General features: G+C 39.1%; 1 protein-coding gene across 28 annotated transcripts in view; it reads right to left on the reverse strand.

The window, feature by feature from the left end:
• Positions 1 to 5,126: 5,126 nt before the first annotated feature.
• dst (dystonin) overlaps positions 5,127 to 15,367 on the reverse strand; it is a 173,257-nt gene continuing 163,016 nt past the window's right edge. For 16 of the 28 annotated variants that reach the window (XM_088610623.1, XM_088610621.1, XM_088610632.1 and 13 more), the window contains 7 exons: positions 13,845 to 13,961; positions 12,132 to 12,249; positions 11,140 to 11,208; positions 9,622 to 9,806; positions 8,376 to 8,486; positions 7,119 to 7,242; positions 5,127 to 6,182 (listed from right to left, as the gene is read on the reverse strand). In XM_088610623.1, the coding sequence (XP_088466749.1) occupies positions 5,914 to 6,182; positions 7,119 to 7,242; positions 8,376 to 8,486; positions 9,622 to 9,806; positions 11,140 to 11,208; positions 12,132 to 12,249; positions 13,845 to 13,961 (993 nt within the window). In that variant the 3' untranslated portion in view covers positions 5,127 to 5,913. The remainder of the gene's footprint in view (positions 6,183 to 7,118; positions 7,243 to 8,375; positions 8,487 to 9,621; positions 9,807 to 11,139; positions 11,209 to 12,131; positions 12,250 to 13,844; positions 13,962 to 15,367) is intronic. The other 12 variants (XM_088610626.1, XM_088610625.1, XM_088610648.1 and 9 more) reach the window with 5 other exon arrangements.

Genomic DNA, 15,367 nt, shown 5'->3' on the forward strand with positions numbered 1-15,367 from the left:
GCGAAAGTATTCGGCCCCCTTGAACTTTTCAACCTTTTGCCACATTTCAGGCTTCAAACATAAAGATATAAATTTTTTATTTTATGTGAAGAATCACCATCAAGTGGGACACAATTGTGAAGTGGAACGAAATCTATTGGATTTTTGAAACTTTTTTAACTAATAAAAAAATGAAAAGTGGGGCGTGCAAAATTATTCGGCCCCCTTGCGTTAATACTTTGTAGAGCCACCTTTTGCTGCGATTACAGCTGCAAGTCGCTTGGGGTATGTCTCTATCAGTTTTGCACATCGAGAGACTGAAATTCTTGCCCATTCTTCCTTGCAAAACAGCTCGAGCTCAGTGAGGTTGGATGGAGAGCGTTTGTGAACAGCAGTTTTCAGCTCTTTCCACAGATTCTCGATTGGATTCAGGTCTGGACTTTGACTTGGCCATTCAAACACCTGGATATGTTTATTTGTGAACCATTCCTTTGTAGATTTTGCTGTATGTTTGGGATCATTGTCTTGTTGGAAGATAAATCTCCGTCCCAGTTTCAGGTCTTTTGCAGACTCCAACAGGTTTTCATCCAGAATGGTCCTGTATTTGGCTGCATCCATCTTCCCCTCAATTTTAACCATCTTCCCTGTCCCTGCTGAAGAAAAGCAGGCCCAAACCATGATGCTGCCACCACCATGTTTGACAGTGGGGATGGTGTGTTGAGGGTGATGAGCTGTGTTGCTTTTACGCCAAACATATCGTTTTGCATTGTGGCCAAAAAGTTCGATTTTGGTTTCATCTGACCAGAGCACCTTCTTCCACATGTTTGGGGTGTCTCCCAGGTGGCTTGTGGCAAACTTTAGACGAGACTTTTTATGGATATCTTTGAGAAATGGCTTTCTTCTTGCCACTCTTCCATAAAGGCCAGATTTGTGCAGTGTAAGACTGATTGTTGTCCTATGGACAGACTCTCCCACCTCAGCTGTAGTTCTCTGCAGTTCATCCAGAGTGATCATGGGCCTCTTGGCTGCATCTCTGATCAGTCTTCCCCTTGTCTGAGCTGAAAGTTTAGAGGGACGGCCAGGTCTTGGTAGATTTGCAGTGGTATGATACTCCTTCCATTTCAAGATGATCGCTTGCACAGTGCTCCTTGGGATGTTTGAAGCTTGGGAAATCTTTTTGTATCCAAATCCGGCTTTAAACTTCTCCACAACAGTATTACGGACCTGCCTGGTGTGTTCCTTGGTCTTCATGATGCTCTCTGCGCTTTCAACAGAATCTTGAGACTATCACAGAGCAGGTGCATTTATACAGAGACTTGATTACACACAGGTGGATTCTATTTATCACCATCAGTCATTTAGGACAACATTGGATCATTCAGAGATCCTCGCTGAACTTCTGGAGTGAGTTTGCTGCACTGAAAGTAAAGGGGCCGAATAATTTTGCACGCCCCACTTTTCATTTTTTTATTAGTTAAAAAAGTTTCAAAAATCCAATAGATTTCGTTCCACTTCACAATTGTGTCCCACTTGTTGGTGATTCTTCACATAAAATAAAAAAATTATATCTTTATGTTTGAAGCCTGAAATGTGGCAAAAGGTTGAAAAGTTCAAGGGGGCCGAATACTTTCGCAAGGCACTGTATGTCCACTTAAAACTACATATGAAATGAGAATGTTTTAATTTCACGGCACTAAATTAACTTAACTAGCATCATCCTTTCAGGACACAAGTGACTAGAATCTGAATGAAATGAAACGTGACACAAGCTGCCCAACCTCTAAAGATTTCCAAACCAGTTCTTTCCACTGGGGACTTCTGGAAAACAGAATGTGCTTTGAAATTGAAGTTCCCGGGCAGGTAGAATTTCTCATATAATATGCATAGAAAAGTGAAGTCATCTAGTCTTTCCCCCAGGAACCCCACAATTGGCTACTGACCTTTCACGTTTGGTCTAGATGTCAAAGTAGTGTTTCCCCTTTCTTCTGAAACTCCTTCAGATAATGTCAACATTGGATACAGGTGTAGAAATGATCAAAAACATCAAGATGAAATGTGTAAGAAACATCCATGGGGTGATTTTATAGTCAATTTAAGTAGACAAGCACCAGGTGGGAATCATACATTTCCAGGTATACTGCCTTCACAGTCTAAACCTTCTGATAAGGTCATGGCCCAGATCAAATAAAAACTTTCACCCAATTGTAATCAGAGCCCCAGTGCTCCAAGGAAGATTTCTGACTTCAGCCTAATGGAGACCAAACCATTAGTACTGGGCTTTTATTTTGGGATTGTTGTTGAATCGCAGCTGTGACTCAATCCAGGCTTATAGCAAAATAAGCAGGAAGATCAATGCACATATAAGGGAGAGATGGTACAGTACACACTTTTCTAATTATGTATTCTTTGCCTAATAGTCTAGTTCCTGGCTTTTGCCCAAATCAGTATCAAATGTGAAATAACTTGCCTCTGATATTTTGTCTTTTCTATTCTGAAATGTGTCCTAAGAGAACAATTGCCCAGAGTAATTTCCCTTGATTGGAGTAATAGAGTCTGGCAGGAACTCTGGCTCCATTCCAGCTCCAAATTTGGAGGGGTTACTTAAGTGCACATTACTTCATAAATGTAAAGGCTGATTTCTTCATAAAATTACCTCATAAGTTAGGAACACATTCAGAGATAAGCTTACAGTATAATGTGAATGCTGAAGTCAAACAGGCTGTAGTTCCTTCTGCTTTTGGCAGAAGCCTAAAGATGTCCCCCCAAAACAAGTTCAGATCTGAAAAGGGCAGTCACAATCTCAAGCAGTGTGTTTATGGAATGGATCTGTACATATGAATGACAGAAAACAGCAGATTGAAACACAATAAAACAAAGGATCAAATGACTCTAAAGGTTACAGCGTTTCGATTTTATTTGCACGTTTGTTTTAAGACGCTCAAAATCTCACATTTTGGGCAAAATGTAAGTCACATCGTGGTCATGATTAGAGTGCGATTTCTACTTTTAACTCGTGCACAAGAATATTTGGTACCTTTCAACGTGACACAGTAATGTAGATACTGTACCAAAAAATTAATAATTGCCACATTAGGCATACACAGTATTTGATCATTTAAGTATGCTTTATTCCACAGTGTTTTTACCATTTATGAAAGCATAACTTCAAGATTATATTTCACAAACTACACCTTTCCAGAGACTGTGATACCAAACACACATAGGCAAGCACAAAGGGAAACATCCTAAGAGAGGTAATATTGATGAAAGCACCAATGATTACTTTTACTCATCTGGGTTGAATTTGCTTTGCTGATTTTGTACAGCTCCTTCCAGGTGCCATATTCCAACTGGTTAAGTAGAGGACTGTAAAGACTCAGCTGCTTTGGAAATGTTTGGGTTTTGTCACTATCCATAAAAGGCAGAGCTGTTTTGGATTGCAGCTGGAATGCTGTCTATGACAGGTTCTTAGCGAATCCATCTTATTCTTTAATCGTTTGGAATAAAATGTTCAGTGATACAAAAGCTTTCCACAGGCTACAAACAAAGAACAGTTTCCATGGCAAAACTAAAGAGGTACCAAAATACCCACTGTTCTCCCAGCTGTTGCTTCTTCCTAAATACATCAAAGTATTATGAGTTGTCTGTTACACTTCAATCTGATTATGCACCATCATAATCAGATTTTAAAACTGCGAAATTTTGAAAAAGAGCAGTATAGTTGTGCAGGGGACATGAATGAATATAGTGCAAGGACTTGACCACAAGACAGCAGCTGGAAGACCTCACACAGAGAAATTCTGCCCCCCTGTGGTCCCCATTTATACTGCATTGTTGCTGAGATACAATGACTGCACAGTGGCATATTTCCAACTGATCTAGGACAAACACAACCTATGTTTGCATTTATCTGCAGTTCAGCAAATGTGCAGTACAAAGTACTGATCAATTCCTTAATGGACTAGTGGCACAACTTCACATAGAGATGTACATTCATGAAGAAAGCTAACAACAAGAACAATTCTATACTGAAGACTTGTCCGTTTTGCAGGAATGAGGTAGCAGAAAGCTTTATATTTTTTCCTTACACTGTAGTCTTACCTTTGGGTGCCTGTGTTAAAGCATTTTGGTTCTTCTGACAAGCGTGAGTGATTCTTAGACCCTTAGATAATGTCTGGTGCTTTAAAATTATGCAAGGGGATTTTGAAACAAGAAATCACAGAAAAATGCTGGCACCCTGGTGTATCCAATTCCACCGGTAAGCGGTTCTCCCTTCTCTAAATTATCTGCTATGCAGTGAGCAGCTGGGACAGAAGGGCTGCATTTCACTTAGGTAGGTGCTTCCCTTAGCAGTGGATGCAGCAAGATCCACTCCTAAAGTGCTTTGATATGTTTCTGGGCAAAAATGCTAAGTTTAAAACTCTGAAAAGCAGAATCTGGGAATCATGCCCCTGCCTGGACTTCTGCTCAGTGCTTTGAATTGCACTAATGCTTTGAATTTCGATCCTCTCAAACTGCCCATTTAGTTTCCCTCCTTCTCAAAATACATGCCCACCTCTCCATGTGTGACTGACGTAAAAAACAGTTAGTTCAATCCATAACTTCATAACTTCCTTTCATACTGTGCCATCAATAGGTTTTATTCTCAACATCGTCTTCCAGGCATGACCTACAATCTCAGTATTTAGTGTTAACAGCAACAAAAAAAACATTCTCTTCCCCCGCCCGTGAGATTTTAAAGCCATCAACTTGGTTTGATCTTCATTCATCTCCTCTTTTCTCCCTCCAACTCCTGTTTTGCTGACAGAAGATCCTTTCCCAACCTTAAATCCCTTAGCTTACTTTAGGCCAAGAGTCCTTCTCTTTTAAAACAAACCGGACAGATTTATCTTGGAAATCAGCACTGGAAAAGCAAAGTGTGTCTTTCAGTTATCCCCGTCACATGAACAATGAAATATTATGCTGCCTATATACAGTACACAGTCTGTGAATCTTGTTCTGATTCCCCTTGTTTGAAATATATCACAATTCGTTTATTTTCCATCAAGGTACCACAACTCCTTGGCTTATTTCTGTTCCAGTTTCTTTCGTCAAACACAGTCATTCAATGTGTGGGTGATGAATAAGAGGCTATGGAACTATGCATATCATTTTAGCTTTCTGCAAGCAGATTTATTATAAAATTAAGTGATACAGTGCCCCTGTTCACTTGAGCAGAATCAAACCATACATCAACATGAACGCACATCGTAATGAATGACTAGTGTTATCGGAGTCAGAATCACTCCAGTCACAGTTAAATAAATGGCACAGATTTCTGTAAGACAGTCAAAAATAATAGTAACTGCAAGAGCTTAATTTAAGAGTTCAAGACTTTAATTGTTTACGGACAGTTTTCTGCAGAGTGAATTTTTTAAATTTTGCTTTCACATTAGGCTGAATTTATGTTGTAGTGTTGTGCACTGACTTGTCCCTTCATTCATTCTAACAGCTGTTTACTGCACAATCAAGAAATATAAATAAATGTTTCACCACCAAGAGTCCAGTAATGTGCCACACTTGCAGGTCAGTTTAAAAAAAAATTAAAAGTACATTCAGCAATTATTCCAGAGCAATATGTAGTGTTACAGTTACAAGGTAGCGTGTAGAATTGTTAGTTTACCTTACAATGGAAAGTACTCATTGTCAGCCTCTTAAGAGTATGGCGTCAAAAATAAAATAATAAAATAATATTATAATAATAATAATAACAATCTGACAAATACATTTTTCACAAAAAATAAAATACAAGACAAATACACATAAGGCCATTTGCATTCAAAACTGCCTGCTCAATATTACACAATCATTTCTACAGAATATTTTACATCTTGCAACCTTTAAATATTTTAATGCACATTGTAGTCTCGTCACGGGGCCAATCCGAACACCCCACTATCTTTTGGAAGGCTTGGCCAGTTTGCTAGCAGCAGGGGTCCTCCTCTGAGGCGTGGGGATTTTGGAAGGCTTGGCAGAGGGCGTCCGGGGCCCTGCTCTGGGCCCCAGCTTGCTGGCGTCTGGCACAGTCTCTGACATGTCGGAGCACACGGACTGGATGTCCGAAATGTCGAAGTCGGAGGCATCGCTGCCTCTCCGACTGCTTCCTCTGCTGCCAGCCTTGCTGCCTGCTCGACTCCCAGGTCTGCTGGGGATCTTCTTAGACTCTGCAAGGCATGAGGGCGCTTGGTTACGTTTCGGCCCAGGCGGCCAGCTCCAGTCAGAGCCTGGCTGTCAGTGTGCACGTGACACCGATGTGCGTATCCCTGCTCCAGCAAGAAGTGAAAGGATTTATATTCTAAATCGGCAGCTGCTCGTGCAAGCTCTACAGCACAGGTAAATATACTGTATTCATATCCTTTATCACAAGACATTCCACTAGGGGGCAGTAGTGTTTTATCCTATAATCCACACAGGAAAGAATTAGATTGTGTTGGTCTGTCTGGGTTTAATTTACTAATCAGTTCATCAGTGGTTTGGCTGGATCATCATAAAGTGGTAGCAAGAGTGGGCAAGCTCTCTGAACGCAGGTGGCTTTGAATCACTGAATACAGCTTCAATCAAACCTCCATGCAGGTAGTTGAATCAGCAGGCTTTGGTTTCCTGTCTGTTCAAGTACCAGCACTTTACTGCAGGATTATATACTGGCAGTGACTTCGAGCTTTTCTTGTAGTGGGGTTTGATCTTTTTTAGTTCAGCACTCGGCACCCAGGATTAAAAAACAATGGACAGGATGTTTTGTTTTCTAGTTTTGTCTTTTAAAGTGCACGCTCTCCATATTTTGAAAACATGACAAAAAGTTATGAGCAACAGGAGGGCCTCCGGCCCATTTTACAGTAGCTGGTTTGCAGCTACAGTAAGTGATTCGAGAACCTCTTCTGCAGCCACTTCTCAATAGGAGCCAGCGTGGCTGGTAAAGGCAAGCCAGTCCAGACTCCCAAAGTCCTTTTGAAAACTCAGGATCTTCTGAGTATTTTAAGAAAAGGTGAAAGTGGATTTTATAGGGTTTTTTTGGTTGCAAATGTAATTGTTCCAACAGAGGCCAATGAAAGGGGCTATAAGTTCACTCTTGCTGTGGAATGAATATAGTTCAAGGTACCCACCTATTGCCTGTGATTTGGCTCTAGATGCTGCAGCTGATATGAGAGAACCTTCCTCTCCTGAATGGAAGCCTTTGCCTGACAAATATCCAGGAAGACGGAGTTTGCTTCCCTGTATCGGCGTACCCTGCAAAGGAATATCCATTGTGTGCACTTAGTTAGAAACACAGGACAAACGGGTGGATGGCAGGTGATGCTATCTGCAGGAGAATACTGGCACATGCCACTTGAAATGTTATTTGTGAAAAGCGGACTGAAGTGGGCTGTACTTCTCACTCAGCTGCAACTTCACCAATCAGGGGAGTGAGGCATGCGGACTCTTCACGTTAACTAAAAACGATCTCATCTTAGATCACAGACTGAAAAACTAAGGCAACAGGCTCAAGCAAAAATAATCTTATTTGCTAACTCTGAAGAGTAGCCTTTTTCATTCTATAGAAATGTATCCTTGCAGCATAAACTATTTTTTTAAACTCCCAGTATCCTTAATGGACATTTTTTAAGGGTGTGTTAAATTTAACAAGGAAGTGGTATTTGTGGTTCTAGGGAGAGCATGCTTGTCATTTGTTTGTTTTCAACAGCAAATCAGGAGCTTAAAATAGCTGAAGTCAGCTGGCATTCCTCTAGCTTATTACCAAGCCTTTAAAGGACAGCAACAAAAAGAAAATTCAACACCCATTCTTGGGAAGTGATAAAGTAGAGTTTGAAGTACAACCCAAAAACAGCAGGGCTTAGTGGAGTTACAGCTAATACAAAACAGCCAAATAGTCTTTTCTACCCCACGGTAAGCTATTATTACTGTTGTATCTGTTAGTATTTTAAAAGACTGTATCCCATTCTCTAACTGGAATATACCAAAGTCATTACCACCTGAAAACAAATTAACTACAGGCATTTCTAAGAGCCAGATATACTGAATCTTCAGCACTACATAAGCTAAATGTGGTGAAAAGAACCACAACCATATGATCACTTCATTGATAAGTTAGCATTTTACTGGTAAAGTTGACCATATTCCCACATCCTTGCTTATGAATTAATATGGACAATTTGCATGGTATTTTTTGAGCCAGGACTTGGAGCACACTTCTCAGAATACTAGTTCAGAAACAGTTTTCAGTCAGACAGATGGTATATGTCAGTACAGATACAGTACACAGGTTGGGCTACACTAGTTAGAGAATAGGATACAATCATTTGAGTTTTCGGTGGGTTAAACCATAAAAGCATGGCTTCACAGGCATTTATGTTCTTAAATACCTCCGTAGATGAAAGTTGACTTTCAAAGGAGTCTGCAGATTTAATAGGAGTTGAAGTTTTGCTGTTTGTCAACCATGGTTTATCATAATTGCGGGTTAAATGTTGGGGAGTCTGTGTGGAACAATGGCAAATCAAAACACAAAGGGCATTAGATGGGAGAAAATAAATTGAAATGGCATAGAAAAGCTGCAGTACGCACAATGACAAGGCAAGGCAACCCAGGAAAAACAAAACCAAAATAAAAATAGGGAATAAAACATGAAGAATTAATGGAATCATGACCATGAAACCTTTGGTATGCTGTCCTAGCTGTAAATGAAATTAGCAATGTGTGGATTTCAGCTAACACTGGATTTCATGAGAGACATTTGATATCACAAAGTGCCAAGTTGTTGTCTGTCTGATGTTGAGAAAATCAGTTAAATGCTTGAACGAGAACATGATAATAGGAATAGTAGAAGAGTACCGAGACCTAGTGGCACAGCAGTCTCAACCGAAAGGCATTCATTCTAATTCACTTGCCCAGTGGTCTGCATTGCTTAGTAATTAAGAATCTCATAGCATAAAATACCATTAGTCTGAATTTCAGGTGTCCTGTATACAGTGTGCCTATATATTCTGTATGTCCTGTCTAGGGGTGGCCTGAATAAGCATTCTTATTGACACCTCATGAAATATGTCAATCACCTATAGCACTGAACTGCTCACAAACAACTCTACAAAATCTCCATGTATTTAAATGTTTTTCTTTCAGTAAATAGTATTGTCTAAAGAGAATTTTCAATGACTGGCATCAAGTGAAAAAAGGTAACAAAACCATAGTAAAAAGCTATGAGGAAAGGACTACTCCATGCTGAAAAGAAAAGAGACACAATGTTTCAGCTGTGGAGCCTTCTTCCACAGGTGATTTCTTTTCTTCTCTTTTCAGCAGGAATAAACCTTTACTTGGCTTGTTCCTTTGCAGCCTAGGCCTGCTGACGCAGCCCCCTGCTTGAATAGAGAGACTACAGAGACGAGCTGCATAGGCCCCATTCACTTCACCTACTGTAAATGTCAAACCCACGACATTCCAGGGCTCCCCTGATCGTGTGGAACTGCGCTGACGGGAACACGACTGTCACTGTGATTCAGGACGAGCATGTTAGTTCAAAGACCAACAGCAGGGAAAGGGATCCTTTAAGGAAGTGGCTCCTGGGGGATAGGGGTTACAGCCCCAGACCTCTGCCGGGCTTCTCTGACATCTCACCTTGGGTGTGCTTGCGGCCGGGACAGGTGGCACCGAAGCACTGTGGCTGGAGTAGGACCTGTTGGGGGACGCAGCCCGGGACGATGGGCGTGACCTCCGACCCCGGTATCGGAAGCTGATCATTTGTGTGGCACCCTCAGGTAGCATGAACTTCTCGCGCAGCTCCATGTTTGTCCTGCCTTTCGCTGAAAGAAGGAAAGTATTAGTGATGTAAAACCCACGCACGCATGGTGTTTACAAAGTCTCAAGTATGAATATAGATATTTAAACTATGGCAGGCAAAATCAAATCCTGATTTAAAGATATTGTTCAAGCTGCAAATAGATCTTGCTTTTTAACGAAAAGAAGATCTTTCACAATGTACAAAAAAGAAACACTTGCTAAACAGCTTTCATGTTCTGAAAACAAAACAAATAAATATACAGTGAATGAAAGACATGCACGTTTAACACCACTATGGCACAAAGGTGAAACTATTATCCTGTATGACTTCACATTTAGATTTTAATATATAACATCTGACGTCATGTGTTCAGTGAACTAAACATGCACATGCCTCATATATACACACAGGAGAAGGAATTCAGTCAATTTCATTTTGGATCCTATTATGTCTTTTACAACAACTGCAGTTCAATTGCAGGCAGTTAGTGAATCATAACCATGTAGTGATTCCTAAAAAAAACATTTAATCTATGTTACTAAGGTTACTAAACTAAACATTTGGCTCTCTCTAAGCATTTTAGTCCTAAAATAGCAAGGGAATTCATCAGGGATAAAAACAGAACTGAAGAATATCTTATTAAAATGCCCCAGAGTTTTTGAAAACCTCGTAACTGAGTTGATATAAAACTAAATGGGTTGTTTCCACACACCTTTGGGAATAAATAAAACACCATTTTACAGATGACTGACTTTAAATCTGTACTAGATTCAAATTTGAACTTATTTGTAACAAAAGAAAAACATCTTTAGCATGGGTTTATGTATGAACACAGATTGTGAGAGCAATTGTGCCAAATCTTTTCAAGCTTTAAAAGTGGAACAAAGCTCCTCAGACTTTTACAGCAAGAAAAATCAACAGACATTTATATAAAAAAAAGATCCTTTCCTGCCAAGAGTAAAGCTGCTCATAACACATGAAATCTATCTCTGATTCTAGGATTAAAAGTGTCAGAAAAAGGGTGCTATGTATTAAGAAATCAAGTCAAGGAAGCCAATTATAAATCTGCAAAGATGGACAGCAAGCAAAGTTCATGGGTTACACAGCATTACAACAATGATGTACACAGAAGCAAACAGTCCATGCACTGACATGTGCTTTTTGTTAGGAGAGTAACACCTTACCAAAGATGAGTCCGAAAGAAATAACAAGCATGCTTTCCAAACAAGGTTAATGGCTTGATGCTTACTAAAATGGTGAAAAAACATGTAATGCTGATCAACAAAGGATGCAGGTCACAATGCACAGACACACACCACCAGGCTGAAGCAGGAAAGAGAGTGAGAGTTGCCAACCTATAGGAGACTGAGTAGTAATTGAAGAGTTTGATTCCGAACGTAACATTTTACTCCCATGATGATGAACTAGAAAAAATGATACAGGGTTCTTGTCACAAACAAAGCAGTAGGAATGTTTAGCAGAAAAAAAATACAAATAGAAAAACTAAATAGGCACAAGACTGCAAGCCTTCACAACCAGCAAACCAGGAAGCATGAGTACTAGTGCTGTATGTGCCTTTTTTGCTCTTATAGAAAACAGCCATGACTTTATCAGCACCCACCATAAGTGCCACCAAAATAAAAGCTCCAGAGGTTTTATCTCATAGCATTATCTACATTTGTCAGAGCGAGATTCAACCAGTTCAAATTTTCTTCAGCCAAGAAGAAAATGCTTTCTCTCAATGCACTTGTACATTTTCAGTGTGTAACACACCTGCCCTTAAAATATAATTATGGCTTTTTGAATAGGGATTCTAATTGGGGAAAAAAAAGAATTCAATATAGTACTGCCGGGCCATTAACACAGGAGGCTAAATCAGGTTACTGAAACAATGAGTAGCATGTTAAGTTTTTACCCCAGGTTTGGGGGCAATAATGATCAGCAACATCAGTCAGGTAGAGTACTGTATATACATCAGACTAAGACCCTTCCATTGTTCTAATGATCAACCCAAGTTGGCTCAAAATACATTACAAGGAGTGGCAGCTAATAAAGACACCACATCTCTAGGCCCTACATGCAAATTCTATCCACAAGACAGAAAATGTTGCCTTTTCTGGAAAGGCAGTGTGAGTACTATCAGTAAAAAAGCAAAAAATAATTGAAATATTACTGCACTATTTTTTTTCGAACGGCCACCAAAACTGGCAGGTTATGTTAAAATGACCACAACACTGATTTACAGGTCACATAACTAATGCGGCCTGTTTCAGAAAACCTGTGGGGAAGAAGATCATAACTACTACACCCGGGAGCCCCGGGTCGCCAGCTTCATTAAATACGCTACCTCTGCACGGATCGTTTTTCACTAAAAACTCGTCCAGTGCCATCCAGCCACCTCCCACGCGGACCATGACAGTACTGCGGAGGATACGGACGAGTCGCAGCTGCTGGGAGTCTCCGAACTGGAAGAGGGAGAAACGTGAGAATTCAGGGGAGCAGCAGGTTTGAAATTTCAGTGCCACAAAGTTCTATTCAAAAATGTTGAGTGACCCAACAGGAACAAAGTACAAGGTCAGAATGGTGATCTATGTCCTGGTAAAAACAACAGATTAATCTCTGCAGTTTATAAAGCAAATTTCCATGGTGCCTCTGTTACTGTTTTTATATTTTAATATGTTTTCCAGGCTAAAGATACCACTAAAATTAAAAACGTTATGAGCGTCAGATTTACTACTGTATAAATGTGAAAACTCAGAATTGGGGAGGGTATTTTAAAAAGTCCTGATTCAGAACAGAAAAAAAGAAAAGAGCATTCCGGTGAGCTTGGGACAGATGTCGACCAGCTCCAGCTGTCAGTGCTCATCTGGAGTCTAATTTGTCCTATAAGATCACCATCCTTGGTCCTGTCTCTTTTTCTTGTTGCTCCACTCTGGCTTTTGAAACATCATGTTTAAAAATGTTTCACTGAACATTCCCAAACATACAAATGGAGGACCAATCCAACTGGTTTACGATTGCCTTCTGCAACTCACAGTTCTGACAAAATTGACAAGTCCGTTCATAAGAATGAACATGACTTATTGTGAGTGTACATTTTATGCAATTTATTAACTTATCTCCAGTGGCACCACAGTTATCGCAGACATCCACCTTGTGTTGTCAAGATATACTGTTACCTTTACTGGTAACAAGCGACATGCTGATAACAGGTATATATACAGTAGTAACCACTAAGAAAGCTTGGTGTTTCTAAAAATGTAACTGTACATATTAAATGTTTCTGGAACTTTGATTTCAGATTTTAACATTGGCTTCATGAATTGATTATCCTTACTGTATGAACGCCTACTACTATAGAGTCTGGAATATACTCACTTTACAAATACAAAATTCAAGAAACGTTAAAATGTTTACTGTAAAAATGTTAAAATGTTTTTCTACATTAATCAATCCTCTGACTTACTCCTCCAGTAAAGACCCAGTAAAGGGGCACTTAATGAGTTAGGTAACAGCTCAGAATTTTATACCACCAACTGTTTGAAAAACATATGAATTTTATCCCCCACTCTGTGAAAAAGAGAGATTGCATTTACTTGGCAAAATTTTAAAAAGAATAAATAAACCAGTTGGATATCGCCATGATACACCAATACTGTACACATCACAACAGCTATGGCCTCATGCTTTCTGCAGAAAAACAATGAAACTGCCTGCAAATTAACAACGTGAATTGTGGTATTTTCTAGCACTATAAATCACCATATTAAAAACAGATGTGTTGGCACAATACAGAAATAATGCAGTTATATTCAAATGGAACACTGAAAAAATGATAAATGATTTTTCTCATTAAGTAACCATGGTGCAAAATCTAAGATGATTACATTTCGATGATCCTGCAGTGGATCCTGCATTTAAACACTCTGATGATCTCCTCTCAGTTTATTACACTTCTCTAATGTGATTATGCAACTGGTGAATTTTGGTGATCAGATAGAATGATTTTGGGTAATGATCTGAAAACTTCACGCACAAACGCTTAAGAATAACCATTTACCAGTATACAGCTTTCCAATACAGCAACTTGTAGCTGGGGGGTTACATTTTGATTGTCTCTGTTTGCTATTGTCTCATCCGCGATTAATGGGTCATGTAAGCAGTGTACAAGACCAAACTGTTAAAAGAATTGTTTAAGTAGATATATGTAGCACTGTATTGAAAAAATGTGTTTACATGACAAAATGCATGATATAAAACAAAATAACAACAGGGAGTATGTTCTTGCATGATTTAAACTATACACTTCCTTTATTTTCATTTCTGTACCAAAAATTTAATTCAGTCCTTATGTTCATTTTATCTCCCAATGTATGCCTTTTTATTTAGGCTTCAGAAAGCACGTGGCCTATGACTATGGTTCATGAAGAACTGAATTTAAACATGCATTGGCCTTTATGCAGAAAAAAAGATCTTGACCCCCAATTTCATTAATTAAACTTAGCCAAAACATGAATAGAAAGCCAACAAAAAAGATTTCCCCAGCTCTAAATCAAGAATAAAATAGCATATGTTAGCTGAAAAATAAAAGCACCAAATATATAGTGTTAATTAATTTTTAAAACATGAGCATTAAGAGCAAGCACACAGATACAGAGTTAGTTGTAGATTTCAAAACTACACAAGAACTAAAAGCTGAGAGATGCAAGGATTCATTGGTTTCAGCTGAAAATATTTATTAATCCCAAATTAAATTCTAACAATAGTAGAAACAAATTATGAAAACTGTACTTTATAAAAGGTGCTTATAAACTTAGCTGGAATATTCAAGCATCTGAATAATGGAGCATTTCATGGTATTTGGTATATTTACAAACAGGACCTTGGGGAAGATGGTCTTTTGACATTGATGGCCGACACTGAACAGCTTTGTGCGGATGTGGACCATTTCTTTCCACACAAATAGCCCATCGCAGACACAGACTGAGAGGAAGCACTGAGCGGACGTAGTGTCCTCTGATGTGCGTTGAAGTGATCTATGTGAACACGTTCCCCCCAGTCCCAGTTGCATATGAACCAAATCTCATTGCTCTGTGGTGCACAGTTTTCAAAATACAGTTACTCAAACAGGCCTACTGAGTTTACAAGCACCCATTCATCATACAATACATGCTGAAAGAACAAAACATTCAGTACTTTTTCATAGCCCTCTTGATTAGTTGCTAAATTGTACTCTCGCTGTAATATACTTTATAAATGGAGTCTATAAATGGAATATTTGAAGTCAAACTTGCAGTTCAAGTGCTGGTTAAGCACTGTATCTTGATATGGATTAGAGATCTTTATGTTCATCATTTTATTCCATCAATATTTAACAAAAGATTTTAAATTTGAAAGCATAAAAAAGAACCAGTGAAAAATGTACTGAACTTCAGTAAATGCTTAAAAGTATCAGTCACTAAACCTTACTTTATTGTAAAGGAATACTTTTTACTATGCTCATATCGCATTGCTGTTTAATTACTGTATATGTGCATCTACAATTTCCTGATTACCTATTTCTGCATCCATCAATATTTATGG

The sequence above is a fragment of the Lepisosteus platostomus genome, chromosome 17, assembly GCF_059453375.1.
Source record: "Lepisosteus platostomus isolate fLepPlt1 chromosome 17, fLepPlt1.hap1, whole genome shotgun sequence".
Classification (NCBI taxonomy): domain Eukaryota; kingdom Metazoa; phylum Chordata; class Actinopteri; order Semionotiformes; family Lepisosteidae; genus Lepisosteus; species Lepisosteus platostomus.